Source organism: Mustela nigripes, chromosome 1 (genome assembly GCF_022355385.1).
Source record: "Mustela nigripes isolate SB6536 chromosome 1, MUSNIG.SB6536, whole genome shotgun sequence".
Lineage (NCBI taxonomy): Eukaryota > Metazoa > Chordata > Mammalia > Carnivora > Mustelidae > Mustela > Mustela nigripes.
In genome coordinates, this window is record NC_081557.1 from 246,553,441 (window position 1) to 246,578,400 (window position 24,960).

At 42.3% G+C, this 24,960-nt stretch overlaps 2 protein-coding genes across 6 annotated transcripts in view; one reads left to right on the plus strand and one right to left on the minus strand.

The window, feature by feature from the left end:
- Window positions 1–9,346, plus strand: part of TMEM165 (transmembrane protein 165) — a 31,666-nt gene extending 22,320 nt beyond the window's left edge. Inside the window, exons 3-6 of the mRNA XM_059384214.1 lie at window positions 2,882–3,057; window positions 3,613–3,795; window positions 7,596–7,701; window positions 8,532–9,346. Of these exons, the coding sequence (XP_059240197.1) occupies window positions 2,882–3,057; window positions 3,613–3,795; window positions 7,596–7,701; window positions 8,532–8,608 (542 nt within the window). The 3' untranslated portion in view covers window positions 8,609–9,346. The remainder of the gene's footprint in view (window positions 1–2,881; window positions 3,058–3,612; window positions 3,796–7,595; window positions 7,702–8,531) is intronic.
- CLOCK (clock circadian regulator) overlaps window positions 8,875–24,960 on the minus strand; it is a 135,845-nt gene continuing 119,759 nt past the window's right edge. For all 5 annotated transcript variants that reach the window (XM_059384205.1, XM_059384200.1, XM_059384184.1 and 2 more), the window contains 2 exons: window positions 20,666–20,915; window positions 8,875–17,899 (listed from right to left, as the gene is read on the minus strand). In XM_059384205.1, the coding sequence (XP_059240188.1) occupies window positions 17,717–17,899; window positions 20,666–20,915 (433 nt within the window). In that variant the 3' untranslated portion in view covers window positions 8,875–17,716. The remainder of the gene's footprint in view (window positions 17,900–20,665; window positions 20,916–24,960) is intronic.

Sequence of the window (24,960 nt, forward strand, 5' to 3'; positions counted from 1 at the left end):
GCTCTGTTCTGACTTGTTGCAAAGTACTTGCTTAAAGACAAGTAACGTCTCCCTGTTCCCAGAGCAAAAGTGCTTGAGTGTCTGAGGGAAAGTTTCCAAAGCAGGAGGAAATACAGGGACAGTAACCAGGAGAAGAAAAAGTAGAAGAAAGCAGGTCGTTTTCTGCTTTCTCTGGAGATGTGAGGCAGAAAACATGGCGTTGGAAGTGTCTCTAAGTATCAAGGGTTTTTTTGTTTTGTTTTTTAGATTATCTGAAGGTAGAAGGAAAACCGAGTTTAGGAGACTTAAAGAGGCTTGCTACATTCCATTTTTAAATTTAAAGCTTTTATGGAAACTATTTTAAACTTACAAAGTTGCATAAATAAAACAGTACAAACACCTATGTACCTTTTATCCAGATTCACTGTTAACATTTTACCTCATTTGCTTTAGTGTTTGTGACCTGTCCATATCTAAATAAAATTATGCATGTGTATGTACGTACATGCTTTATATATTTGTAAATATACATGACCTATACATGCTTTGTAGGTAAGAATGTACGTATACACATAATTTATATACATGGATAGAGTGGTGCATGTTTTACCAGCTCTGTGTTAGTCAGCCGACCTAAAACTATAGCAGTTTTTCCCCTCCTGTAGAGGAGGGAGTCTAGGGAAGGTATTACATTTGTTTCTTTTTAGTCTTTTAATCTGAAATACTTCCATAGCCTTTTCTCATGTTTTACAATATTAATATATTTTTTAAAGAATACACTTCCTCCCCTTCTCCTGGGTTTCTCATCTTGTGTTTGTCTGTTTTCTCGTGATTGCTTTAAGATTATGTATTCTTGACCAGAATACGGCGTAGGGGATGTTTGTCCCTTCAGAGTGTCACGTCTGGGAGAACACGATGTCCCTCTGTCCCTCACTGATGTCAGGATTTCTCTTGCTTGTATCTTCTTCCCTGCAAATAATATGCAGACTTTAAGGGGACACTGTAAGACAATACGGATACTCTGTCCCCACTGTAGGGCCGATTCTCACATGATGTCAGCCTTCCCTTGATGACTGCGGAACGGTGGCTTTCTCGTGCTGCGGCCCCGTCACCGTTTCCCACGGGCCCCCGCACACTGCGCTAAGAGCTCCTTCCTGTCCCATGGGCTTGTCTGTGTGTTGTCAGTAATAAACTGGGGAATTCACATTTTCAGTGGGTTTTAATGACTTAACTATGTGCTTAAATTGTCCCAGATCCGACTGTTGGGAGCCCCTGCAGGCCGGCTCCTGGTCCTCGTGTCATGCTCCCATCATTGGTTTTGCTCACGCTTGTTTCCCCGTCTGACGAGGTAGTGCAGGTGCAGCTTGTGCCCGTCCGCCCAGCCCTGGAGTTAGCGGTTTGCCTGAGGAGCCTTTTCCAGAGGAATGCCGCGAGAAACCAGGGTCTGCCCGTGAAGTGGGCTCGTTCCTGAGGTGTCTTTGCTTTGTGGCCTTGTTTCAGTGGATGGAGCTAGAAAATTGATGTGTCGTGTATGTGCACACACATCTGTGCAGATATACATGTTCATACATAAAATTAAAACATGTACACCTAAGCATAGATTTGATGTCTTTCTAAACAGGATTTAAAATTTTTCAATTTTGTCATGTAGTGAACTGGGAATACATTTGATGTGCTTACACATTTAGTGTTCAGGCAGATTTTAAGTGTCCTTATTTTATAAAAAGAGCGTGTGAAGTAGAGAGTAATTGCATTTAGGGCACCTGGGTGGCTCAGTCGGTTAAAGCCTCTGCCTTCGGCTCAGGTCATTATCTCAGTGTCCTGGGATCGAGCCCCGCCTTGGGCTCCCTGCTTAGTGGAGGGCCCGTTTCTCCCTTTCCCACTCCCCCTGCTTGTGTTCCCTCTCTTGCTGTGTCTCTGTCAAATAAATAAAACCTTAAAAAGAAGTAATTGCATTATGTGTATGGAAACATCCTCTGGCCTTTCCATAGTTTTTAAGTTTTAAATACTGAACTGATAATACTGGTATAATTGTGTTTCATAATTAGGATCTGGGCTCTTGATATGGTTCCAGATATAGTTTTTTGTGTATAACTTCTACAGTTGTCCTCTTTTTAACGATAGGAAAGAGTGGTACTGAATAAATTTGAGTCTGCTGTAAATGTTATTTCAATATATGTATAGGAATTTTCTTTTGTAAGATCTAATTCAAGTAGTTCAAAAGGAGCAGAGTTGGAATCATACCTACCGTGAGAATCTTGTCGTGATGTTTCACTATAGAAGTTTATAATTTTAAAGAATTGTGATGAAGAAATACCACTTACATATGAAGGTGGTATCCAGCTTCCAGGTTATAGAATCGCAGGATCCTTAGAGGGCATCAGCGTTAACTTTCTCCCTGGGGTACTGTGCCCTGCGTGACGCGTGGCAAGCCAGTGCCTGGCTGAGTGTGCCTGGAGAGGAGCTCGTCATCTCCCTGTGGAAGACGTGCCATCTTCAGCCGGACCAGACCGCCGATTTCATTGGATTAGACCACTGGCTTGATCGAAGCATCCAGAATTGGTGGAGGGAAAGAAGTGGAATTATTTAAGGTTTAATACGTATTAGATTAGCTTCTCATTTGAACCATTTTCCTTTAGAACAAAGTTCGGGTTAAGATTTATTTATTTGAAAGAGAGAGTGTGTGTGAGTGGGGGAGGAGGAGAGGGAGAGAGAATCTCAAGCCAGCTCTGCCACTGAGCAGGAGCAGACACAGGGCTTGGTCCCCGGACCCTGCGGTCATGACCTGAGCCCCCCAGGCGCCCCGAGACCAGGGCTGAGTTAGGATTCCCGAAGTGCACGACTGTGTGGGTTGGTTGTGCGCATGCTCGATCACTGGACACACTGCTGCGTTTTCTTCCAGTTCTGTTCGGCTACGCCACCACCGTCATCCCCAGAGTGTATACGTACTATGTTTCCACGGCGTTATTTGCCATTTTTGGCATTAGAATGCTTCGAGAAGGCTTGAAGATGAGTCCAGATGAAGGTCAAGAGGAACTGGAAGAAGTTCAAGCGGAATTAAAGAAAAAAGACGAGGAAGTAAGTCATGGCAGTATAAAATATCTGGACCAAAAAAGCACTCCGCTAAGCACCCTCACTGTCCTGAGGTTCGTCAGTGGCTGTCCCTCCCCGTGTGATGGGTGCGGGCCACCCAGAGATGGCTTGTCGCGCCCGGTTTGCGATCTCAGAGCTGTCCGTGATGGGACTCGGGGCGAGTGGGGCTGTGGTGGGCAGGGGCGCTGGGCCGAGTGCCGACCTCGTGTGGGCAGGCGCCTCCCTTGGCGATGATAAGCTCCCGCGACGCAGGAACTATGCGTTACGTGTGTTACGTGTCCTCCCACAGCATTGAGGAGGGTGAGTGAGCAGTAAATCCTGATTTTGTGGCAGAGGAGTGGGAGAATTGAGAGTATAGTGTTTGTCGTCGTGTGTGAGAGGTTCAGAAGAAAAGTTTGGGGTCACGTAATTTTAGTTTCTGGGAGCATAGTCCATAAAATTTAAACACTTTTTAAAAGAAAGATTAAGTAATTTTGTACTATTTTGATTTGCTTCCTGGGATTAATCTACCTCCCTCTCTCTCTCCTTTTAAAAATTTAGTTTCAGCGAACCAAGCTCTTAAACGGACCAGGAGATGTTGAAACGGGAGCCAGCACGACGATACCCCAGAAAAGATGGCTGCATTTTATCTCGCCCATCTTTGTTCAGGCTCTGACGTTAACATTCTTAGCGGAGTGGGGTGATCGCTCACAACTAACAACAATTGTTCTGGCAGCCAGAGAGGTGAGTGATACCTGAGAAACGGCGGCGTCTGGATTAATAGTGAGACTAAGCTTAACGATGTTACTTTGCTCCAGAGGACCCTGGACGGTCAGTCTGGGCCGAGGGACTGATTCATGTGCTGGACTGTTTTAGACCTAATCATCCTGATTCTCTTTCAAATGTCGGTGTCCCATTTCTGCATCAGATGGCATTGTGTGTCCCGGCCAAACTGGCGTCTTTACATTTCTCTTGTTCATCCTCTTCCCTTCGGTTTTGCTGGAATGATACTGGGCCAGTTGCCTTGACTTGGTTTTGTCTCTCCTTAGATCTGTAGTCTTGCGGGGGTCGCTTTACAAGATCCCACTCAGTAGAACATTAGCAACAGCCTAACTGTCCAGCTTGGGGAAGTTAGTTCATTTATTTACGAAGTTCCGGGTGGTTCTGGGAGTATCCACTCCCCAGCGAGCAGAAGACAGGAGCTTGAGACGTTCTTGGTGCTTGTCTCTGGCCAGTGCGGTTACACTTGACTTGCTTCTGGATATAGAGCTTGGCGGATCTTAGTCCCCGAATACTAAGGCCTGAGTGCTAAACTGGAAGAGATTTCTGATCACTTTGTCCTCTCCTTTGCTCTAAAGATGCAGAACCTGAGGCACACACTCGGCCACTTGTCCAAAGATAAGCCAGTTGGTAGCAGGGGCAAGGACTGGAAACTGAGGCTCTCTGCCTTCGCGCGCTTCCTTCTAGATCTTGCTTGTAGTTGTCAGATGCCACTTATTTAAAAGATAGCCTGCCTGGGGTGGGGGGGGGTTGTTTTTAAAATTTTAATCTTTCTTCTGGGAGGAATTAGTTTCTCATGAGGCGTCTTACCGTTCACACCGGTTTCTTAAGATGTCCTGGGAGGGGGTGGCGGAAGGCGGCACTGCTGCTCCTCCTCTCTCTCTTCGTGGTCTTAGCGGATACAGGGTCTTTTTTTATATCTGTTAAATTACACGTTTTACCCCACGGTAGGATTTAGATAATGAGCTTGATTTGAAGGTGTCCTTAGCTCCTGGGGGACGCGTGCCACAAAAGAACAAGTTCCTTAACATCGGCCCCAGGTTCAGACAAGAGGCCAGGACAGGGCTGAAGTCAGGCCCGGCCAGAAGCAAAAAAATGCTGTACTTAAAAAAACAAAAGTAACTCCGTTTTTCACTCGTCCTGTATTTTAAAACTTTCTTGCAAAATGTTCCCATAATGGCCGTGCCCTATATTTTTTTGATCTCTAGCCTTTTTTATTGGCTTTCAGATGGCCAGGATTGGGTCGTGAAAGTGAGCGAGCTTTTGGTGGTGGTGGGCGGTTGTGATGGAAGAAATCACTGCATTTTTCTTAACAGTGTCGTCTGTGTGGCATGGAGGGCCTTGTGAAAGGTCCGGGTCCGCTGTGCCCGTGTTCCCTCGGTCCCGCTGCTCTCTGGCAGCCTGGTGCGGGCCGAGCAGGCTTGTGTCTTGTGACCAGGTCACTGCGCCCCGTTTTGTCTGAAGATGGGGCATTTTTCTACTTCATGGGGTGGTTGTGTGGAGGAAGCAGAGAAGGCACGCAGGGGCCCTGCCACAGCGCCGTCAGCCACCTGCCCTGCTGCCAGCACCGAGGGGACACGTGGTGAGCTCTTCAGGAGCAGACATACGGGTGTTCTGTTTTTGTTCCCTTAACATTCCTAACTTTTTTTGGTAATTTCTTATACAAACCATGCTGAAATGCAGCTCAGTTCATTTTAATCTGAACTTTATTTCTGCTCCAACACTGTGTCCTTTGAGATGTTCATTAGGTACTAAGATTGGGAAAAAAAAGGGGGGGTAGGGGATAAGGTTCCGAGGTTCCTGGGTCAAATCAGTTTGGCAAATGACAAAGACTGAAAACTTCTGTATCAAAGAAACTTTAATTGTACTTAATCTGTTGTTTTTTCAAGCATCACTTTCCAGTAGAATGGCCCTGTCTTAGGATGCCAGCTGAGAGGTGCGAATGTGCATCTGAGCGCCGCAGTCCCACGCTGCTGCCCCCACTTCACGGGGGAGCGCAGCCCCCCCGCCCCCTCAGTGGCAGTGCTGTCCCTGCTGCGTGCCACTTCCCTGCCCCGCTCCACGTCCCCACTGGGTTGCTGAAATCTTTGCCTTTCTCCCAGCCCAGTTTCGTGAGCGTTTGGCTTGCGCGCGTTTTCTCCTGTAGGGGTTTTGCCGCTTCCCTCAGTTCCGTTCTCCAGATGCCCCCTCCGCTCCCCCCAGTCTCATGGGCTTGGCTCTGAGGGGAAACGCGTGTTGGTCCATTCTCTTGCCCTCTAAACCCACTGGCCCCCAGCGTCCGACCGCACCGGCTCTGTGGACGTCCCGAGCGTTCCCTGCAGCCACGGGGCGGCCCCACGGGGCGGCTCATCTCGGGAGGCGCAGTGCCTGGCCGCCGCCGGCTTCTTGGGGCCGCTCTGCCACTGTGGTCCCGCGCGGCTGCTTGCCTTCGGCTGTATTCGCGCTCAGGGTCATTCTCCTAGTTCCCTCACCGTTGAACTCAACTGGCTCTGAACCTCTCGGCTCTTAACTCCCGTCGGCACCGTAAACCCCGTCTTCATTCCTTCCACTAACTCTTTAAGTCATGCTGGTAGTATTGTAATTCGTCCAGAGAACTGGGGGTGAGAAATACGGATGTCAGGCCCGATTTTTCTCTTCCTTAACACCGAACACTCCCTTATCACTAAGGTAGATCACTTAGGCCTCCTAAAATTCCCAGATCTACCAGGTTTTCTCTGCTTCCAGTCTCCCTCCCCAAGTCCAGGCGATAGCATCTCCCTTGACCACCTTTAATTTTGTTCCCTTCTAGTTCCCTTCCAGTTCACTCTCTGCACTGGACTTCTAAAGCATAAACCTGTTCTGTGACTCTCTGGCTAAAAAACCACCAGTGTCTTAAAAAATCCACATTCTGGGACGCCTGAGCGGCTCAGTGGGATCAAGCCTCTGCCTTTGGCTCAGGTCATGATCCCAGGGTCCTGGGATCAAGTCCCGTGGTGGGCTCTCTGCTTGGCGGGGAGCCTGCTTCCCCTCCCCCCACCCGGCCGCCAGCCTACCTCTCTGCCTACTTGTGATCTCTGTCAAGTAAGTAAAATGTTCTTAAAAAGTCCAAATTCTAAGCTTTTAGATAGGGTCCTTCCCGAGCTGACCTCTACCATGTTGTGTTCTGTGTTAACATGGTCGGCAGTCGTCTCTTATCAGTGGGCCTTTGCCTCCTAGTATGTTCTGTCCTCCACAAAACAAAGTCAGATCTTCCTGCTCGTTCTTCAGGGCTTGCTTTTCTGGAAAGCTCTGGCTGGTCTTCCCAGTCTGAGCACCTCCATGTTGTGCTGGAAGCAAGCACTGACGGAATGAATACGACGTTCCTGGAGCTGAGTCCAAGCACCGAGGACACCGGAGGGAAGGCAGGCGGGCTCTGTGCCGGAAGGGCTCGCCTGGCCGCCTCAGAAGAGCGGACAGAAGAGCGGACAGCGCCCGAGGGGAGAGCTGTGGGCGGGGTCCCCTCAGCACGGTCCCGCGCCGTGAATGAGGTGTGAATGAGGTGCGAATGAGGTGCAGCGGCCGTATTAGTGCTATTTTGATCTCAGAAACATTTCTGCCGCTTGTAGCTCTATTCCTAGATGTAGCTGGAACATATCCCCTTCGAGCAGCCCTTGCACTTTTCATAAATTATACACTTGAACCCGTGGAGCTATTTTTAGGCTGTTGTTCTCCATTTTCAGTGGCGGCCGGTTCTCAGGTAACCATTTCAGCTGCTTTCAAATGAGCGTTACTGTACTTGCTTCTAGGACCCGTACGGTGTCGCCGTGGGCGGGACAGTGGGCCACTGCTTATGCACCGGATTGGCAGTGATTGGAGGAAGAATGATTGCGCAGAAAATCTCTGTCAGAACTGGTGAGTCTTTGGTTTTTTATTCTTTTTTAAGTAGGTTCCACACCCAGCATGGAGCGCTCAACTCGGGGCTTGAACTCCCCCAGAGATCAAGAATCAGATGCTTAATTGGGAGCCATCCAGGCACTCCTTTTTATTAAATTACAAAGACAATACCATTTGTTTTAACTTCTAGAATTACTGAGAGAGAAAGGGGAGTTTAAGTGTTTACTTCTGGAGTACCCTTGGTCTCTGCAGTGATGATCTCCTAGAGGTCTAGTTCATTGCCCCTGCTGTTGGACACATAGACTGTTTTTTACATGCATAGATTTAGTAAAATACAAATCCATGTAAAAGCCTTATCGCATTTATAGTCACTTTTTATCAGTGTATTTAAGCAAAAAAAAAATCATCACATGGGAAATAAAACTTCCAGGCCTTCCACGTGTTTTGTCAGATTGGGGTTCATAGGTGGAGACGGTTTATGGATTCCACTGAAGAGTTCCTGTGTAGCTGAAAGGGCCTACAAGTGGAATAGAAAAAGTCTCTTTGCTTGTCAGAGGCTATTGAACATTTTCTTTAATAACTGGGTTTGGAGAAGAGTTAGAGTTCTGTTGCTGCTTCTCAGCACTGTCTCCATTATAATTGTCATTTCTGGAAACAGTGCTGGAGAAGCAGTGGATGATGACTGTCCAGTCAGGCGTATGTAGTATTCTCTGCTGGGGAAGTGTGGTTTGAGTCTTTCTAGTTTATTTTCAAGGTTAGTTCAAGAGATTGGAAGAATAATGGGCGACATCTGAGCTCCCTCATAGAGGAATTTTGCCTGACTTCACTTTTTTTCTCTTCTCTTACAGTGACCATCATAGGCGGCATCGTATTTCTGGCCTTTGCCTTTTCTGCACTGTTTATAAGTCCCGATTCTGGTTTTTAACAAGCCGTTTGCTCGTTTGTATTTCGTTTAAGATAGGTAACTGTTTGTGTACATAGTGTACATTAGAACTAAAAGTGACGGAAAAGACTGTATTTTGTAGCATTGATTTGCGAGTTTGTCCCATTTAATGAAAGTATTATGTCCGAAAGAAGTAATCATTGATTCTGTTTGCAACATGGATTTTTAAGAAATCTGATATCTAAGTGTGGGTTTTTCTTTTCTCCAGCACAATTATGTTCATATGGTCACTGTTTTTTTTTTTAATATTTTTGGGTTTTCTGGTAGGACAACGATACATAGAACCACTGTACAATGGGGTCTATCCTGGATTTTCTTTTAGCACCGACCCCTTTAATGACTTAGATCTGTTTTTTCTCCTGGATCACTGAGTGATTTGCCTTAAAAGTTTTCTTGGGAGGAATGAATTTTTAGCTTTTAAAGAAGTTCCTTAAGCCAGAAAGCAGTGTAATCACAAAGTCTTTTAAAACTTGGTTTTTCTTTTTAAGAATGAATAATGTATTACTGTTATGATGAGAATTGTTTGCTAGGTCCATTCTCCCTCCTTTTTTTTTTCTTTTTCTTTTTAATTGGGTAGGACACCCAATATAAAAACAGTCAATATTTGACAATGTGGAATTACTAAATTAAAAGAGAATACTATGAGTGTATTCATATTTTTTCTATATTGAATAAACAATGTAACATAGATACAGTGTAAATAAAAGTGGTATGACCAGAGCTTGTTTTCCTTTGTGCATTTTATAAGTGAGTTTGTAACAGTAATTTATCAAAGTAGTAGTAATACTTATAGACCAGTTTCTAAAGTTGATGTTAAAAAACAGTAGCCAGGCATCTTCTAAAGCCTGTCTTTAACTACCTCAGATCGCTCTGGGACATAGTAGCTACTAACAAGGTTAAAAAAAAAAAAAAAAAAAAAACAAGTTGTATGGTAGAACGGTGCGTCAGACCAGTTTGATTCTAGAGCCCATACCCACCAGTCTCTTTATCACACTGACTTCAGTAATCACAGTCATGTCAGTCTTAACTATTAATGATTCTATCCAAACAGGATCACCACTTCTCCCAGCCTCCTTGGTTCTGTTCCCATGCGCAGTAGCCCTGCTATTTAATAGCCTCGTAAAAGCAGCAACAGCACATATTGATGAAAAAGTCATTTTGGGAAACTTTCAAGGAGTTCTCTAGCCACCATAACAAGGGCCATTATAGGGTCGTAAACACAAGGCCCACGTGTAAAAATACTTCAGAGAAATTTCAGGCAAGACCCCAGAATACACCACTGATTCCCCTAGTACAGCCTTAGATGATTAGAAACAGGGCCAACCAATAATTACATTTTATCTTCTGCAAGAAGAGAATGGATGATTCCTTGTTAGGCAGCAGCTGGTACCATCACAGCCCGGCCCAGCAGTGCAGACAGCCTGGCCTGAGAACCAGCCGGGAGCGGTCCTTGAATAACAGCGTAGCTTTCTGAGGCACCACAACCTTCTAACAGGACATAACTACTCACAGAATTTGGTAGCTCAGTCTTGAAGGTACAAGGTAAAAATCGCGAATGCTGTTAAGACTCCATTGCTGAATATAATAAAAGAAAATGTCACTGATTTTAAAATATTTAATAGTCTTCCTTTAAAATCCAAAATAATGTGATTCGTGTAAGTTACGTGCCACATAAAGCAAGTGTTATTTTTTGAGAAATGTAGGTGATACTGAAAAACATAGCACTGAGGTATTTTTTATTTTTAAAATTGAATAAGGAAACAAAGTCTGGATCTAATTATTTTTACATTTACAAAAAAAAAAAAAAAAACCAACCAATGCTACTGCTTGGCTCTTTTGCTATGATTTTTGGTTCTGAAAACATTACAAAAGTCTGTGGGAAAGAGCATTTTAATAGGACATGTAGTTTTAAAAAAACTATGCACATCATAAGCTGGAGAAATGATCAGATACCAAGAGGCCCGAGTGGAGGTAGGCTAATAAGACATTTTACCTCTTCTCAAAGGACAGCTCTGAAAAACAAGGGTAAGCAACTGTAACACCAAATTGAAATGGCAGTCAACAGTAAGTTGGTAACAGAATGATCCACATTTTATATAATAATGTACTTCCAAACTCAGCTCATGCAAATCATCAGAGAACCTAATGTAGCACCATAGAAACCATTCATTATCCCTTCCTGTTTCTGTGCAATGTAGGATTTAGGCAGAAGACAGTACCTAGAAAATGTCAGTCTCGTTTTTTTTAATCAGTTTGGATTTCAGTTAAATGTTTGCTTTAGGAAAAGCAGGTGTTCTTAAAGTCAATTAGCCATTTATAGCTCTACCCTTTTGGAGGTTTAAGAACAATGGGCTACATCTAATTTTTATTTAAAACCAAGAACCCAAGCAGTAAGGGCAGCGATGTCAATAGTAGCACACCGAGAAACCACACAGAACATGAGGAAGAATTTGGTGTATGTTTTTACAGCTACTAACTGATGTTAACAATTAAAAATTTACAAAGATAAAACTTTTTTTTGCACTAACTGGTTTCAGTACAGCACTGAATGTGACTCATCTTTGGGCTTCAATCTCTACATAGACTGAATGTGCAAGTGCCACATGAGGTCCTTCCCCATAGTAAAGTAAGATTTCAAAATCTTTCTACAATGGTCTAAGAATTACAGCTGTTCTGGCTGACATGAAATTTTTTTTAAAAAAGACATTCCCTGGCCAACTGTTTTTGCTTGATTGTCTCGTTCTCAGTGCTTCAGTCCCAGGGCGGTCCAGCCTTCCCTCCGCCGGACTCTCCGGCACAGGCGGCACCACTGCCCGCAGTGAGTCGCACCCACACAGACCAACTCAACACACACATACGACATCTGAATGTCATTTTTAAAGCGATGTCACAGTTTGTTTCCTCAGAAATTTAAAAGCATACATTTGAAAACATCTCATTTTCAATGTAGCCCTTGGAGTTGAACATTTTTTACATGACTAGCTCCAACTTGTGGTTGACATGCTTTCATTACCATTCTTGAAGGGGTCCCGGGAACTAGACAGTATGCCCTGTCCCTGGCCTGTGGGACTCACTCGGGGAGCCCTAACGTGGAAAATTCTGTTCCAACGTATATTGGGTAAGAAGCATCCTCAGAGTTTCTAGGCTTCAAAGGCTCAAACACTACTTTCACTGGATAGTGCTGTATATGAAGGATTTGTTTTGTTTTTAAAGGTCCAAGCAACAGTCACTATATAAAAACAGCGACCGTTTTTTGTAGAAGAGTACAGTGCACATACATTGTTCCACCTATATTTAAGAACTTTAAATGGATTTTAATATGGATAGGATAGTGAAGGCCATTAGAAGATGCTGATCGTCTTACTAACATTTCCCCAAATGGGCAAAACACAGTGTGTGCCATTGGTTCTGTCATACTGGCCTTTGGCTGTGTTGGGGAAGTAATCATATAAAAAGTACCCATAAAATAGAAAAGGCAGCAAGTGAAACTAGAAAAAGGTTGGAGCTATACAGAGCAGATTCGGAAGGAGTTACCTTTATTTTTTCTTAATTGAGTTGAGAACAGGAGGAAGTGCAAGGGCATCTGGCTTTGGGCCCCGCACTGCCGTCCTGAAGTGACACAGATTGGGATTGGCCCGGGACAGTCCTTGTGAGGGCCAGAGACTGCGCCCCAGGTAAGAAGAGTCAGTTCTTTACATAAAAGATCACGAAGCAAAACAAAATAAACCACAAATTAAATACATGACACTGTGAAATCACTTTGATGAGAAAACAACACAAAAGATATTTTAAAATATAAATAAATACATTTAGCCATTTTCATTCAAGAAACCCAGAGAACTGCTTTCAAAGCAATTGCGTCTTTAAAATCACTTTCTAAATTCTTCCATAAATACTCACTATTTTGATTGTCACTTAATGCAGCACCTCAGTGTTTGCTGGTGGTGGTGATGGATTCCACTTAAACAGTCTCTTCATAGACTATCCTATTCCACTAAAGACTGTTTCTCTAGAAACAGGCAGCTTACAAAATATTGTTAAATACTCAAAACAGAACCTGCAGAGTATTATTTTATTTACGAAAAACAAGGAATGTAGTGTTAAATTACGACAAGGGGAAAAATATGCAAAAACAGTCACATGGAAAGAAAGTTTTAATTTTTAAACGTCCACGTTTGCTTAATTTCTTGTGAGCTGTTCAATACTGTTTTGAATATCCTGAATTAATAACTATACCAACAAAATGCATCCCCAGTGTTTCCACAGGAGACATTTAAAATAAGACCAAATTATACTTTTCTTCAACCAAAGTAGTCTTTTTCTCAGTCCTTTTTGTGCAAAAAATTACAAGAGCAATTCAAATGGAAACACTGAAATGACATGCCAACATTTCAGAGCACATTTAAAACACCCAGAATAATTCTTGAAATTATTGTATTCTAAAATATTACTACCAGTCACTTTTAGGTTAGTTCTATACATCTATTCACACTGATGCAATTTTCCTAGACCTCTGAAAATAAACAGGCTCATTGGTCTCTTTTGGTGTCCACACGATAGGCAAGATAGGTTTACAATAGTGTCGAAATGGAACTAGGCATTTTACAATCTCCTGACTCCACCACATTCAAAACCAAAGTCAAAATTCATTTGGCTACCTTGAAATATCACTCCCATAAACCTGCTACGGTTCACTGGATCTAAACATTTCTCAGAAATGTGTTATTTTTAAATTTCACCTAAGTGATGATTCGGGGATCCTTTAGAAATGGTAATGCCTAAGGTAATCAACTTTATCAAAATGAGTAGTTGCAATAAAGTGCTTGTTACATTTCAAAATGATGCTTTCAGACTGCGGTATGTTGTTTGGAGAGAGTGTGCTCGTCCTACAGAACGGATCCCCGGGCATGAGAGGTGGGTCCTCTCACCTGTCTCAGAAGCAGCAGCACTATCTTGTGGTAGGCTGACAGCAGGCACGTTACTCATGCAGATGAGGCTCTACGAGTGCTATGGCAAAAGGGGGAGAAACTTAGAAAAGGGGGAGGCATGTGGAGGGTTCCTACTATACTCATAGTTATATACAAATATATTAAATATGCTATAAAAATAGTCGACTCTTTTCCTTTGCATTTATTTCAGAAGCTCCTTTCAGAGGAATGCTCACGCAACCCAAACAAACTTCAGAGGGTCTCGCTCTCCAATCACTAGTAAAATGGCAAGTGCCTTTGTGCTGTTTCTTTTCCACCATTTGGAAATCCCAGGCCGCCTACTCCTGGCTAGACTCACTCGGCAATAGTAATTTCCAGTGTTTACACCTTCCAACATCGACTCCAGGGGCTGAAGAGAAGGGTCACAGATATCGGAAAGGTCACAGACTCGAATGAGTTTTACACAAATGTTCACTGACAAACTTTTGCCATCATCAAAGAACTAGAGCAATAGGAAAAGGGAGAAATGGCCAATCCTCGAGTAAAATGCTACTTGCCTTCCACCTTGCAAAAACGAAAAGGTCTGCCTCACTGTAGCGGAAACATCAGAAAACGAGTAATATCCAGTTTAAAAGCATTTTAAAGGATTGTGTGGGGCCAGAGAAGTACTACTTGAAGGGGCCCCTTGCCAAGGCTTCTCGCACCAAGGCTCCGGTCCCCGGAGCACCTGCCCTGCAGGGCGCCGCGCCCGCCCGAGCGAACCACAAGCAGACCGCTGGCAGGCAAGGACCACAAACCCGTGCGTCGGCAGGAACCACATCACATTTTCACTGTTCCGCACGGAGTATTCTATAACCAACTTCTCAAAGTCCCTGGCATCCTCTGATTTCTAGTACATTCCTAAACCAAATTTAAGTGACAAAGCAGAGCATGGGACACAAATGACCCCCTCAGCTTAGGACAGAGTTTGGAGGCGAAGGGTCGGATTTGCTCACGTGCATTCCCCATCCCTCCTGTTAGCTCGTTCTCTGATGTATTCTACCGAAAATGGGAGTAAGTTTCGAGTGTCCGGGTTCTGGTCTGACCCCAGTCTCAGCAGCAGCCTGACTGATCCTCGCCGCCCTCCCTCGAGGTGTCCTGAGCAGGGTGGCCGCGGAGCAGCTAACATTTCCCCAGGGCTACAACAGTTTCGGACCAACATGTGCCACCCAGAACAAGATGGTTTTTAAGAAAAATCAAATCTCTGTGAGAGTAAAGCAGAGGGAGGGTAATGACCTTGAAGTAGCCGCAAGGTGTCTCTAGTTGGTATTTTTTCATTACGCAGATTTGGGATTTTAAGGAACAACTTTGGCTCCAGAAATGAACAAGAGGCAACTGCGGAATCTTCACCAGCACGTCAAGTCTCAGTGACTGGGGGGTGGGGGGAGGGACAGCTCTGCAACCCGAGTTCAAGGAAAGCAGGAGGAAAACACAGAAGGGGCCGAGGCAGCTGGTGCTCCCTCGCTCTAGGACAACGGTTCGTACTGCCGGAAAAGGGGCAGCAGCTAGCCGCTCCTTTAAATTCAGCAATCCATTCCACGGGCAAAAATGAGCTGTGAAGAACAACAGGAATTATAAAATGACATCTTGTCTAATTCTCCTTCCCAAATATGGAAAATACTTGAAGGAACTGGTAGAGGAGAATGTGAACAGTCTACAGCTTTACCTTGTGGCTTGTCTTACGCTTTGCCTTTGTTAACCTAAGTACACAGTACTCGCAGCTGGCCAGCGTTGCTTCTAAGTATGGTGTTTAGAGGATAAATCTCAACAGAACAGTTCTTCGTATCTTCTGTCACCCATACCGCTAGATACTGCCAATGAACAAATGAGGCACTACTCAAATATATACGGAATGGCATAAGGCTGAGAAAGGCAATTTGAAAGGGGAGAAAATCAGTACTGTTGCCGTATTGTACCTCATCAGTTTCGGCTCTGTGTACCTGTGCTCGAGTTACACACACACTCCGCCGCCTGTTCGGGACATTCATGAAGAAGTCAGAAATCTCTTCATCCAGATCATGTAGCTAGAAGAGGAGCTTCTTGATATGTTAATTATTGATTGGTATCTAGTGACACTTCTTTTGTAGAAGGGTAGGTACCAACTTTCTTTGGTTATTTTCTTTTTCAATATAACTTTTTAGTTTAAGTGTGCCCAAGTACAGTTGTCTACAGAAAGACAAAGTATATCCCTTCGGGACGAGAGCAAAGTGGAGGACAGAAAAGTCCTAAGAACTGAGCTTAAGAGCAATCCTGTAGTAGGTTGTTTTCATTGCTCAAAACCTTCTGCTTAACAGCCTCAGTTCTGTTACACATTTTCTTTTAAGGTCAATTTTGATCTATTACCAGCTTGCCATCCTCCCTTTTCCTCAGTAATAATTTTTGATACTCTAATAAGATATTTCCATTAATTATCCTTTGCTCTATAGTTGTAAATTTAATTTTTAGTACCATAAAAATCTATAAAATGCTTTATGTAATTTCTGTTGGAATTTATTCCCTTGAGAATCTAATATTGCCAAATGAAATCTTAGTTCATGTTTAGAAAGCATGTGAGTTTACAATATTCTATTGTTACAGTGAAGGCAAAGCCAATTCCTACCCCACCCCTTCTTTTTTCTTTGTAGGAATATCAACATCATATTGAGAAAATACTTACAGGTAATTCTTAACTGTTTAGCTTGAAAGGAAGATGTTGATTTAGGGAAATAATTGTGTGATCACATCAATGACTCTGGTAGTGTTAGGATGTCACCCCCCCCACCCCAAGTTACTTGTACCTCCAGTCCAAGAGACTCAAAGCAGTCTTCCTGGGAACTGAGGAGAATCTTAATGGCACTGACACCCACATGCTGTTAAAAATGTACTAAGGTTTCGAAACTGCTACTGAAACCAGACAATGAGATCAAGATGGTGAGTTATCACCTGAATCAAAATCAAGGCACTATGGGTTTTTTTTTTCTCTCAAATAACCCTGAATCATTTCTAACTAAAAGAAGCATTGAAATTGTGAAGGATATAATAAAAAGATTCCAACAAATCCTAAAAGTTAAAATTCCCACCAGTGAGAATGTTAAAAAGTGCCTAAAATCTTTTGTGTGCAAATTTTACTCCTATAACTGGAACATTCTTGAAATGACTTTCAGGCTTATTGAAAGCCATTTACACAACTATTTCCAACTATGAACTATATCAAAATATGTGACCAAAACTTCCAACCACCTAAAATAAAGCAGTGCAAATCCTATTCTCAAACCTACATGAAAAATAATGAAATGAGGGATATTTCTGGAAATCCTGTTGCTTCAATAATTTAACCTGGAAAAAAATATCCATTCCCAGCAGCACATCATACCTCACGGAACAAACTGTGACATCACAGCCAAAGTATGAACAAAAAGCCTTGTGTCCCGGGAAGTGAGTAGAACACTACTGTGGTGTAAACAAAAGGGGAATCAGAGAAAGTACTGGTTTGTACATATGGTGTCGATCTAAGGAAACAGACCTACGAGGAGATGCTTTCATGCAGCTTACAAAATGTTTTGCTTTCTTCTCCTTTTATCCAGACATATACATAATTTTTTACAGCATCTATACATAGAGAATTTGAACCACACAACATTCTGAAATTAATGACTATCCAATCATTATCTGAAAAAGGGAGAGGGAAAGGGGAAGGGGCTACTGCATCTACTGGACTGTCTTCATGGCATCATTGTAAGCAACCCCTGACGTGACAGTGGTGTGTCCTCTGTAACACAGAAACAGGCACAGAACCACTAAAAGTTACTAACATTGTTAGTGCCTTTCTGATTGACTGGAGGTCATGTTTCATAGCTGAGCTTCTTAACATTTGGCAATACACTCTTTCCATCGAGAAAATCGCTGGGCGAGGAAAACACTGTCAGAACCGGCTATGGCCCCGTGATCCTCTCCTGCTGGCTGGTACTGCACGGACATCTGGAGCTCTAGGCAGCGTTTTCCCTGCTAACCAATCCCAGAAACTACAACACTCAACACTGCATCTTGTGAAACTGCTGGAACTTTTCCTTGTAGCCTCAGATCGTCTGAGCAACTGCTCTGGACAACCCCTTCCTCCCCCGAGATCAGAGAGGAGGCGCGTGTGCTACTGCGGCTGAACCTTGGAAGGGTCGCTCAGCCCGTCAGTCCTGTGCCGGTGCAGCTGCTGCTGCTGCGGCGGAGCCTGGTGCTGCTGGTGATGCGACGGAGGGAAACCGCTCTGCTGTAGCGGAAACGCGGCAGAGAGGATGAGCTGAGCAGAAGGACTCCCGTGGAGCAACCTTGAAGTCTAAAAGACAAGTGCATTATGCAGCATTGCTTTACCCGGTTAATTTGTCCACATCAAGATTTACTCAAGTTTTCTACTCTGGACAGGGACAGAATCCTTCAATTCCACCTAATCTACATCATTTTTTATCTTTTCATTTAAAAATAATATTTTGGGAAATGCTTATGAGATTTCCTTTCTTTTTGACAATATAGAATTTTTCAAAATTTATTTTTTAAGGGAACTGAGCTAGATATTTTTTGGTATAGAAAGCATTCTATGTCTTGAGACCAACCACACGTACTTTTTCCCTTTGTACACCTTAAAGACCGCAATTTTAAGCAGACAGTAAAATGAGTAAAATGCAAGCACAGCTGAGAATGCAAGAAACACAGATACTCCGCAGTCAGACAGGGCCTTCCACGCAGGCTCCTTCAGTTGGTCAGAGCAGCCCTTCAGGAGCCGAGAGGGTGGGCCGCCGGCCTCAAACTGATGAAGCCATTCCCAAGACTGGGAGACTTGTTCAAACTACTTACTTCTCTGGGCCTTGGTTTCTTCATTTACAAAATAAAGATAAAGTGCCTCCACAGTGGGTCTTTATGAAGATTAAATATTAACATTGTTATTTAGAAGTACCACAAAAAAGAGGGCAAAGTGAGAGACTTCAGTCCTATATATGTAGCAGTGTGGTTTAAAAATCAAAACAACAGGGGCACCTGGGTGGCTCAGTGGTTTAAGCCTCTGTCTTTGGCTCAGGTCACGATCTCAGGGTCTTGGGATCGAGCCCCACATTGGGCTCTCCACTCAACGGAAGCCTGCTTCCCCCTTTCTCTCTGCCTGGCTCTCTGCCTACTTCTGATTTCTCTCTGTCAAATAAATAAAAGTCTTAAAAAAAATACTTTAAAAAAAATAAATAAAATTAAAAAAAAAAATTAAAAAAAAAAAAAATCAAAACAACAACAGAAAAAACAAGGGCACAGGATGGGACGCCAGAAGCCCTGGATCTGAGCTGTGCTCTGCCGTTTATCAGCGGGGTAACTCTGGGCGAGTCTCAACTCCGTGAGCCAGTTTCTTTCACCTGATTCCGATTTCTGGTGATACAAAGAAAATTAGCCCAACTTTTACAATGACTCTTCTTCCTCACTACTGGCAACACAAACTGATGCAGGGCTCCTAATCCAAACACAGGACTGTGATAGGAGACCTTCGCAAATGCATATAAAGGGCACGAGCGCGTAGACACACACACACGGGCAGATCTTGGAAGCTTAAGCTTTGCCAAAGACCTGGACAAACTTCTTTCTCTTATTTAGGAAAAGCTTTTGTAACAAAACACTCAGGATATTTGTGAGCTTTACAGGATTACAACAGAGGAATATTTTGGAATGAGATGTTATATAATCAAAGCCGAATTTATATTCACTCTCTACACAGAAGTGTATTTCTAAACGATACTGTTGATCTTACTTCTTTAGAGGTCTCATGTCTCTGGAATTCTTTGAGAAGCAGGAGAGAAGAGAGTGCTTGTTCTTGTGCTTGTTCAAGGGCCCTTGTTCCCTGATTTAGGAGATTGAGATCTTAAGGCAGGTTCTCTCCTTTTTTAAGGTTTTGCTCAATTGTCATTGAGTATGGCTTTCTATAGAAAACAGTTTAGAACTTATTGTAAATTCTAGTTATTAATTCATTTATAACAACAGCTAACCTAGTCACTAAGAGCTGCAGTATAGGCTTCGGGTCTAAGGGGCTGTCATCAGGACTCTCAGAGGTATTGAGGCAATTAACCTTAGTTTTCTGTTCTCTCCAAGAACTCTATTTGCACCGTTAACACTAAGGGTGGTAGAGTAAGGATGCATTTATGCCTGAGTATACAGCCTAATACTGAATTTTGTAATCATACCATCATACACACATAATCATACATCTGCATGACTCTAAAACTGATGATAAGGTATGTGGCTGGCCTCGATGGACTGGTCTCCAGACGAATCTAGGCTAGCCTGTATTCAAAACTGCTCCCCGTAGGCCAGAACAAAGAAGCTGGATTTCCAGAAGTCAAAACCTGCTACTGTGCGCTCCAAGGAGGGTGCTGAGGTCCAGAAACGTATCCTGCTGAATTCCCAGCTGAGGATCCCAATCTAGGTTAGCTTTCTTCTCTACCCTTTAGATAAACAGATCCAGTCTACTGAGATACGGGAGATATGTGATGAAATATGTGTCTGCATTTTTGGCTAATCTTGAGTGTTTACTCCATTGACCGAGAGAGAGAGAGAGAGAGAGAGTGAGTGTGTGTGTGTGTCTGTGTGTGTGTGTACTGCCACAATATTTCTCCTCTGACATTAACTTACAACCAAAACATCATTTCTAAGATTTCATCCAACATAATAATTTAAGATAAGGCCTCTAATTTTTCCAAAAATCCCTTTTGATGCCCCTGGCCTGTAGGAGCGCATGTTTGATGGGCCACTAAAAGGAAGACAGGGTTTGAATTCCAGAAACTCCAGCCAGACGGAGCTCTATATAAAGTACCTTGATGTGGACAGCAAGTAGCTACTCATTCTATCCCGTAGGTCAGAGAAGCGGGTATGCCCATGGCAGAGCGAACTGTCTTCTAAAGACCAAACAAGGGAAGGAAGAACAGCTAACGAGGACAAGCTTTCTGCCCTTCTGGAAATTTAACTTCTACAATAAGCTTTTGTGGATTTTTCAGATGATTTACAAAGTTGTTCTTTGAGTGCCTAATTTCACTCTGCAAAAGGAAACAGGAGAGCTCCCCCTCGGGGGAATTACCTGTAAGAACTGCTGCGGCGGCTGCGTCAGCTGAGCCTGAGACGGTTGCTGAACCGAAGCGAGCTGCTGCTCCTGGGAGCTCGGCGGCGGCTGCGTGACTGACAGTGTCTGCGGCGGCTGCTGTTGTGGAGCAAAGGTAGGGTAGGCTGTCACCACCTGACCCATGAGCATTGTGCTAGGTACCATGACCGCCCCACAAGCTACGGGAGCAGTTACTAATTTGGTCACAAGCTGCTGACCTTGAGAAAATCTGTGAAGAGGAAAGAAAGAGAAGAAGGGGAGTCAGAAGTGTAAGGTGTATATATTACAAAGGTGGTGGGCTGAATACTCCTCTAAGATAATACCCAATGATACTGCCCGTTTAGTATTTAAAAGCTGTACGTTCCAATTTCGTTTCCTGTTTCATGTTTTTAAAGATGCCTTTGGGAATACCAATAAAACAAAAATGTATGTAGCAAAATGAAATGATCACAAACAAAAATATAAATTTTTTGGACAACTATATGCGAAAGAATGAAGTTGGATCTTTCCCATTCACCACATACAAAATTTAAGTCAGACTGGATTAAAGCACTAAACATAAGAGCTACAACTATGAAACTCTTAGGAAAAAACAGCGTAAGTTTCATGACACTGGATTGGGCAGTGATTTCTTGGATAGGATGCTAAAAACACAGGCAACGAAAGATAAACTAGACATCAAAATTAAAAACTTTTGTATATCAAAGGACACTATCAGCACAGGGAAAGACAATTTCTCTTTCTCCTAGTCTGTGAGAGGAAATTATCTGCAAATCCTATATCTGATATAGATTATATAAAACAACCCTGTAACTCAACAATAACCAATCTGATTAAAAAATGGGCAAAGGTCTGGAATAGATGGTTTTCTAAAGAAGATCTACAAATGGTCAATAAGCAAATGGAAAGATGCATAGGGAAATGTGAATCACACCCGTCAGGATGGCCATTATAAAACAAATTAGTGCTGGTGAAGATACAGAGAAATTACAACATGCACTGCTGGTAGGAATAATAAAATAGTGCAGCTACTAAGGAAAACAGTAGGATTGTTCTCAAAAAATTAAATACAGAATTACCACGATCCGGCAATCCCAATTCTGGGTATATAACTAAAAAGAACTGAAAGCAGGATCTCAGATACTTGTGCGTGCACTCATGTTCACAGCATGATTCACAATGGCCAAAAGATGGATGCAACCCAAGTGTCCATCAATGAGTGAGTAACAAAACACGGTGTATTCACACAATGAAATATTATTTAGCCTTAAAAAGGAATAAAATCGGGGCACCTGGGTGGCTCAGTAGGTTAAGCATTCGACTCTAGATTTCGGCTCAGGTCATGATCTCAGCATTGTGAGATCAAGACACACACTGGGCTCTCAGTGTGCAGCCTGCTTAAGATCCTCTCTCATCTGTCCCTCCCCACTTGCACTCTCTAAATGAATGAATGAACAAATGAATGAATAAATAAATATCTAAAAATAAAAGGAATAACATTCTGACACATGCTACAACATGGACAAACCTTGAGAACATTGTGCTAAGTGAAATAAGCCAGTCACAAAAGACACACATATTGAATGATTCCATCTGTAATCTAGAGTGTCTAGAGTAGTCAGAGTCATAGATTTATGTGCTTAGAAAGCAGGATGGTGGCTTCCAGGACCTAGAGGGTCCTGGAATGGGGAATGGGGAATTATTGTTCAATGGGGCAGAGTTTCAGTTTGGGACTAAGAAAAAAGTTCTGGAGGGGGAAAAAAAAAAGTAAGTAAAAAGTTATGGAGATTGATGGTAGTGATGGTCCCAACAGTATAAATGTACTCAATGCCAAAGAAATGTACACGTTAAAATAGCCGATGTGGTAAATTTCATGTATATTTTACCACAATGAAAAAAAGTTTTAAACCTGTTAAAAAATATCTTCCTTTTATAAAATTCTAGGTACCTGGGGAATCAGCTATATGTGGCATGTGTTCACTTTGCTAATCATAAATAAAACTTAAAGCTATCATAAGGGATTTTTAAAGACCTTTCTATTAGGTTTACAGAAGATACTTATACTCCAAGTTGTACCTTATGAACATAAATCAAAATTAAACGACAATTTAACACTGAATAAAAATGTCCTCAGTTTGTGACTTCATCAATGTAGCACACACCCACTGTGTTAGAATTCACTAGTATTTGCTCCCTCCCCACCTTCCTTCTTCTATTTTAATAAAACAACAACAAAAAATGATACCTGTTCAGGGAACAATAGTATTTCTATTTGCCTTTTCTGTGAGATGAAGTTAGTTTCTAACATTGGCCATTACAGAGCTATGACTCCACTGTGACTGGAGCACGACATCACTGCAGTTATATACCGTGTCAAGTACATAATGGTATTAAAGTTAGTAGAAATTAACTTTATTATTTATGTGGTCTGTAAGACAAAATAAATCCATTTTTGAATCCATACCAAATCCTGAAAATAAAATACTCTTATTTTATATACTTCGGGGCTGAATGTATTACTTAATGCAAAAAATATGTAGAAAATAATTTAAAAACTGACATATGGAGAATGATGCCCAAAGAGAAAGTAACATTTTCAAAGAGACCTGGGCATAGAAGGACTAAATGCTCATTTATCTCTAATCTTAAAAGAAATTCCCTTATCTGGTCACTGATAGAATGTGATGAGAATACTTCATCCATCTCCAGTACCAAGACACATTCTTCAATCTACTTAATGCTTAATGCTAACTTCTGTGATTTCATATACACTATTCCTTTTGTTCAGAATACCCTTGTGAGAGTCCCTGTCACATGAAAAAGTCTAGCTGTTTAAGACTCAGGCCAAGTACCTCCTCTGTGAAGCTTGGCCTTGACCACACTCCTCTACTGATTTGTTTAACCCTCTATGGCTTGTAAGTCTGATCATTCTCTTGGGACAAGGAATGTGCCATATTCACTTAAGTAGAATGCCAATGGTTGCTGAAATATGTATTTTCACCTCAAAAAAAGAAAAAAAAAAAAGGTCCACAAATAGTTGCTAAACTGTATCCTCCAAAATGCATATCAGCATTCTAGATTAACGATGTCTTCCTCAGGCTTTAAAAGTAATCCTCTACATTTCTATGGGAGGTATTCAGAATACCTCCTTTTAGAATGTTGAAGCGAGAAGTTGGACTTCACTTGAGGAACTGAGTTCCAAAGAGAAGCAATAAGCTCTCTGTGCTCTCACTGCCTCTATGATCCTACAGCTTCTGTACTCTTTGGAAATTAATAGGATTTTAATCAAATCTATTAGGAAGTTTGATACAACAACATTGTATTATAAAAGCAGCAGCCTACTTGTATTACAGTAAAATAAAAACTAAGAAGTATTTAAAATAGAAATTTTAAGACCATAGAGATCCCACAGTAGTTAAGAGAAAGCTTCCCCAAAATTTGAAATAATGGCATTTCTTCAAAATATTTGTTTCTATGTCAACTATTTGGACGGCCACTCAAATAAGTCATAAATGCCTGTTTTTCTAGAATGGCTACAAAAGTTTAGTGTACTATAAACTTAAGTACTTGAGTTTTGAAATCAGATACCCAGGGTTAAATTTAGAAACTACTCATCACCCTTTAACTACCTACAAGTCCCTAACCAAATTACTATCAACTCATTCTTTTCTTATCTGGGAAATAAAAGACATCTTAAAAAAAAAAAAAAATTCAATGAGATAGTATATTTTGAGCGCCTAGCACAGTACTCAACAAACTCAAGAAAGGTAAGCTACTTTTATTCCATAACCCATACAAACCATGGGAGTATAAACCTTAGCCATTGTTACTGCATGAAAACTCATCAACATTTGTATTAAAATGTTGAAAGTTTCAGAGTCATTCAAAGCCTGGCATAAAACTCCTGTAACAGTGTACTATGGATACTGGACTCTGTAATATTCAGTAGAACAGTTTTGGACAGGAAACAAAATTTATTATTACTGTTTTATTATAACATCCTTAAACAATGGACATATTCTGTATTTTTCTTGTTTTAATTGAGAAAGAGGAGAGAGGGATAGCAAGAGAGAGAGCCTGAGAAGGGAGGAGAGGAGGAAGCAGACTCCCCACTGAGCAGGGAGCACGACACGGGACTTGATCCCGGGACCCTGAGATGGCCCATGACCTGAACTGAAGGCAGACGCTTAAACAACTGAGCCATCCAGAACCCCTCTGCATGTTTAGTTCTTTATTTTTTTTTTTTTTAAAGTCTTTTTTTTTTTTTTTTTTTT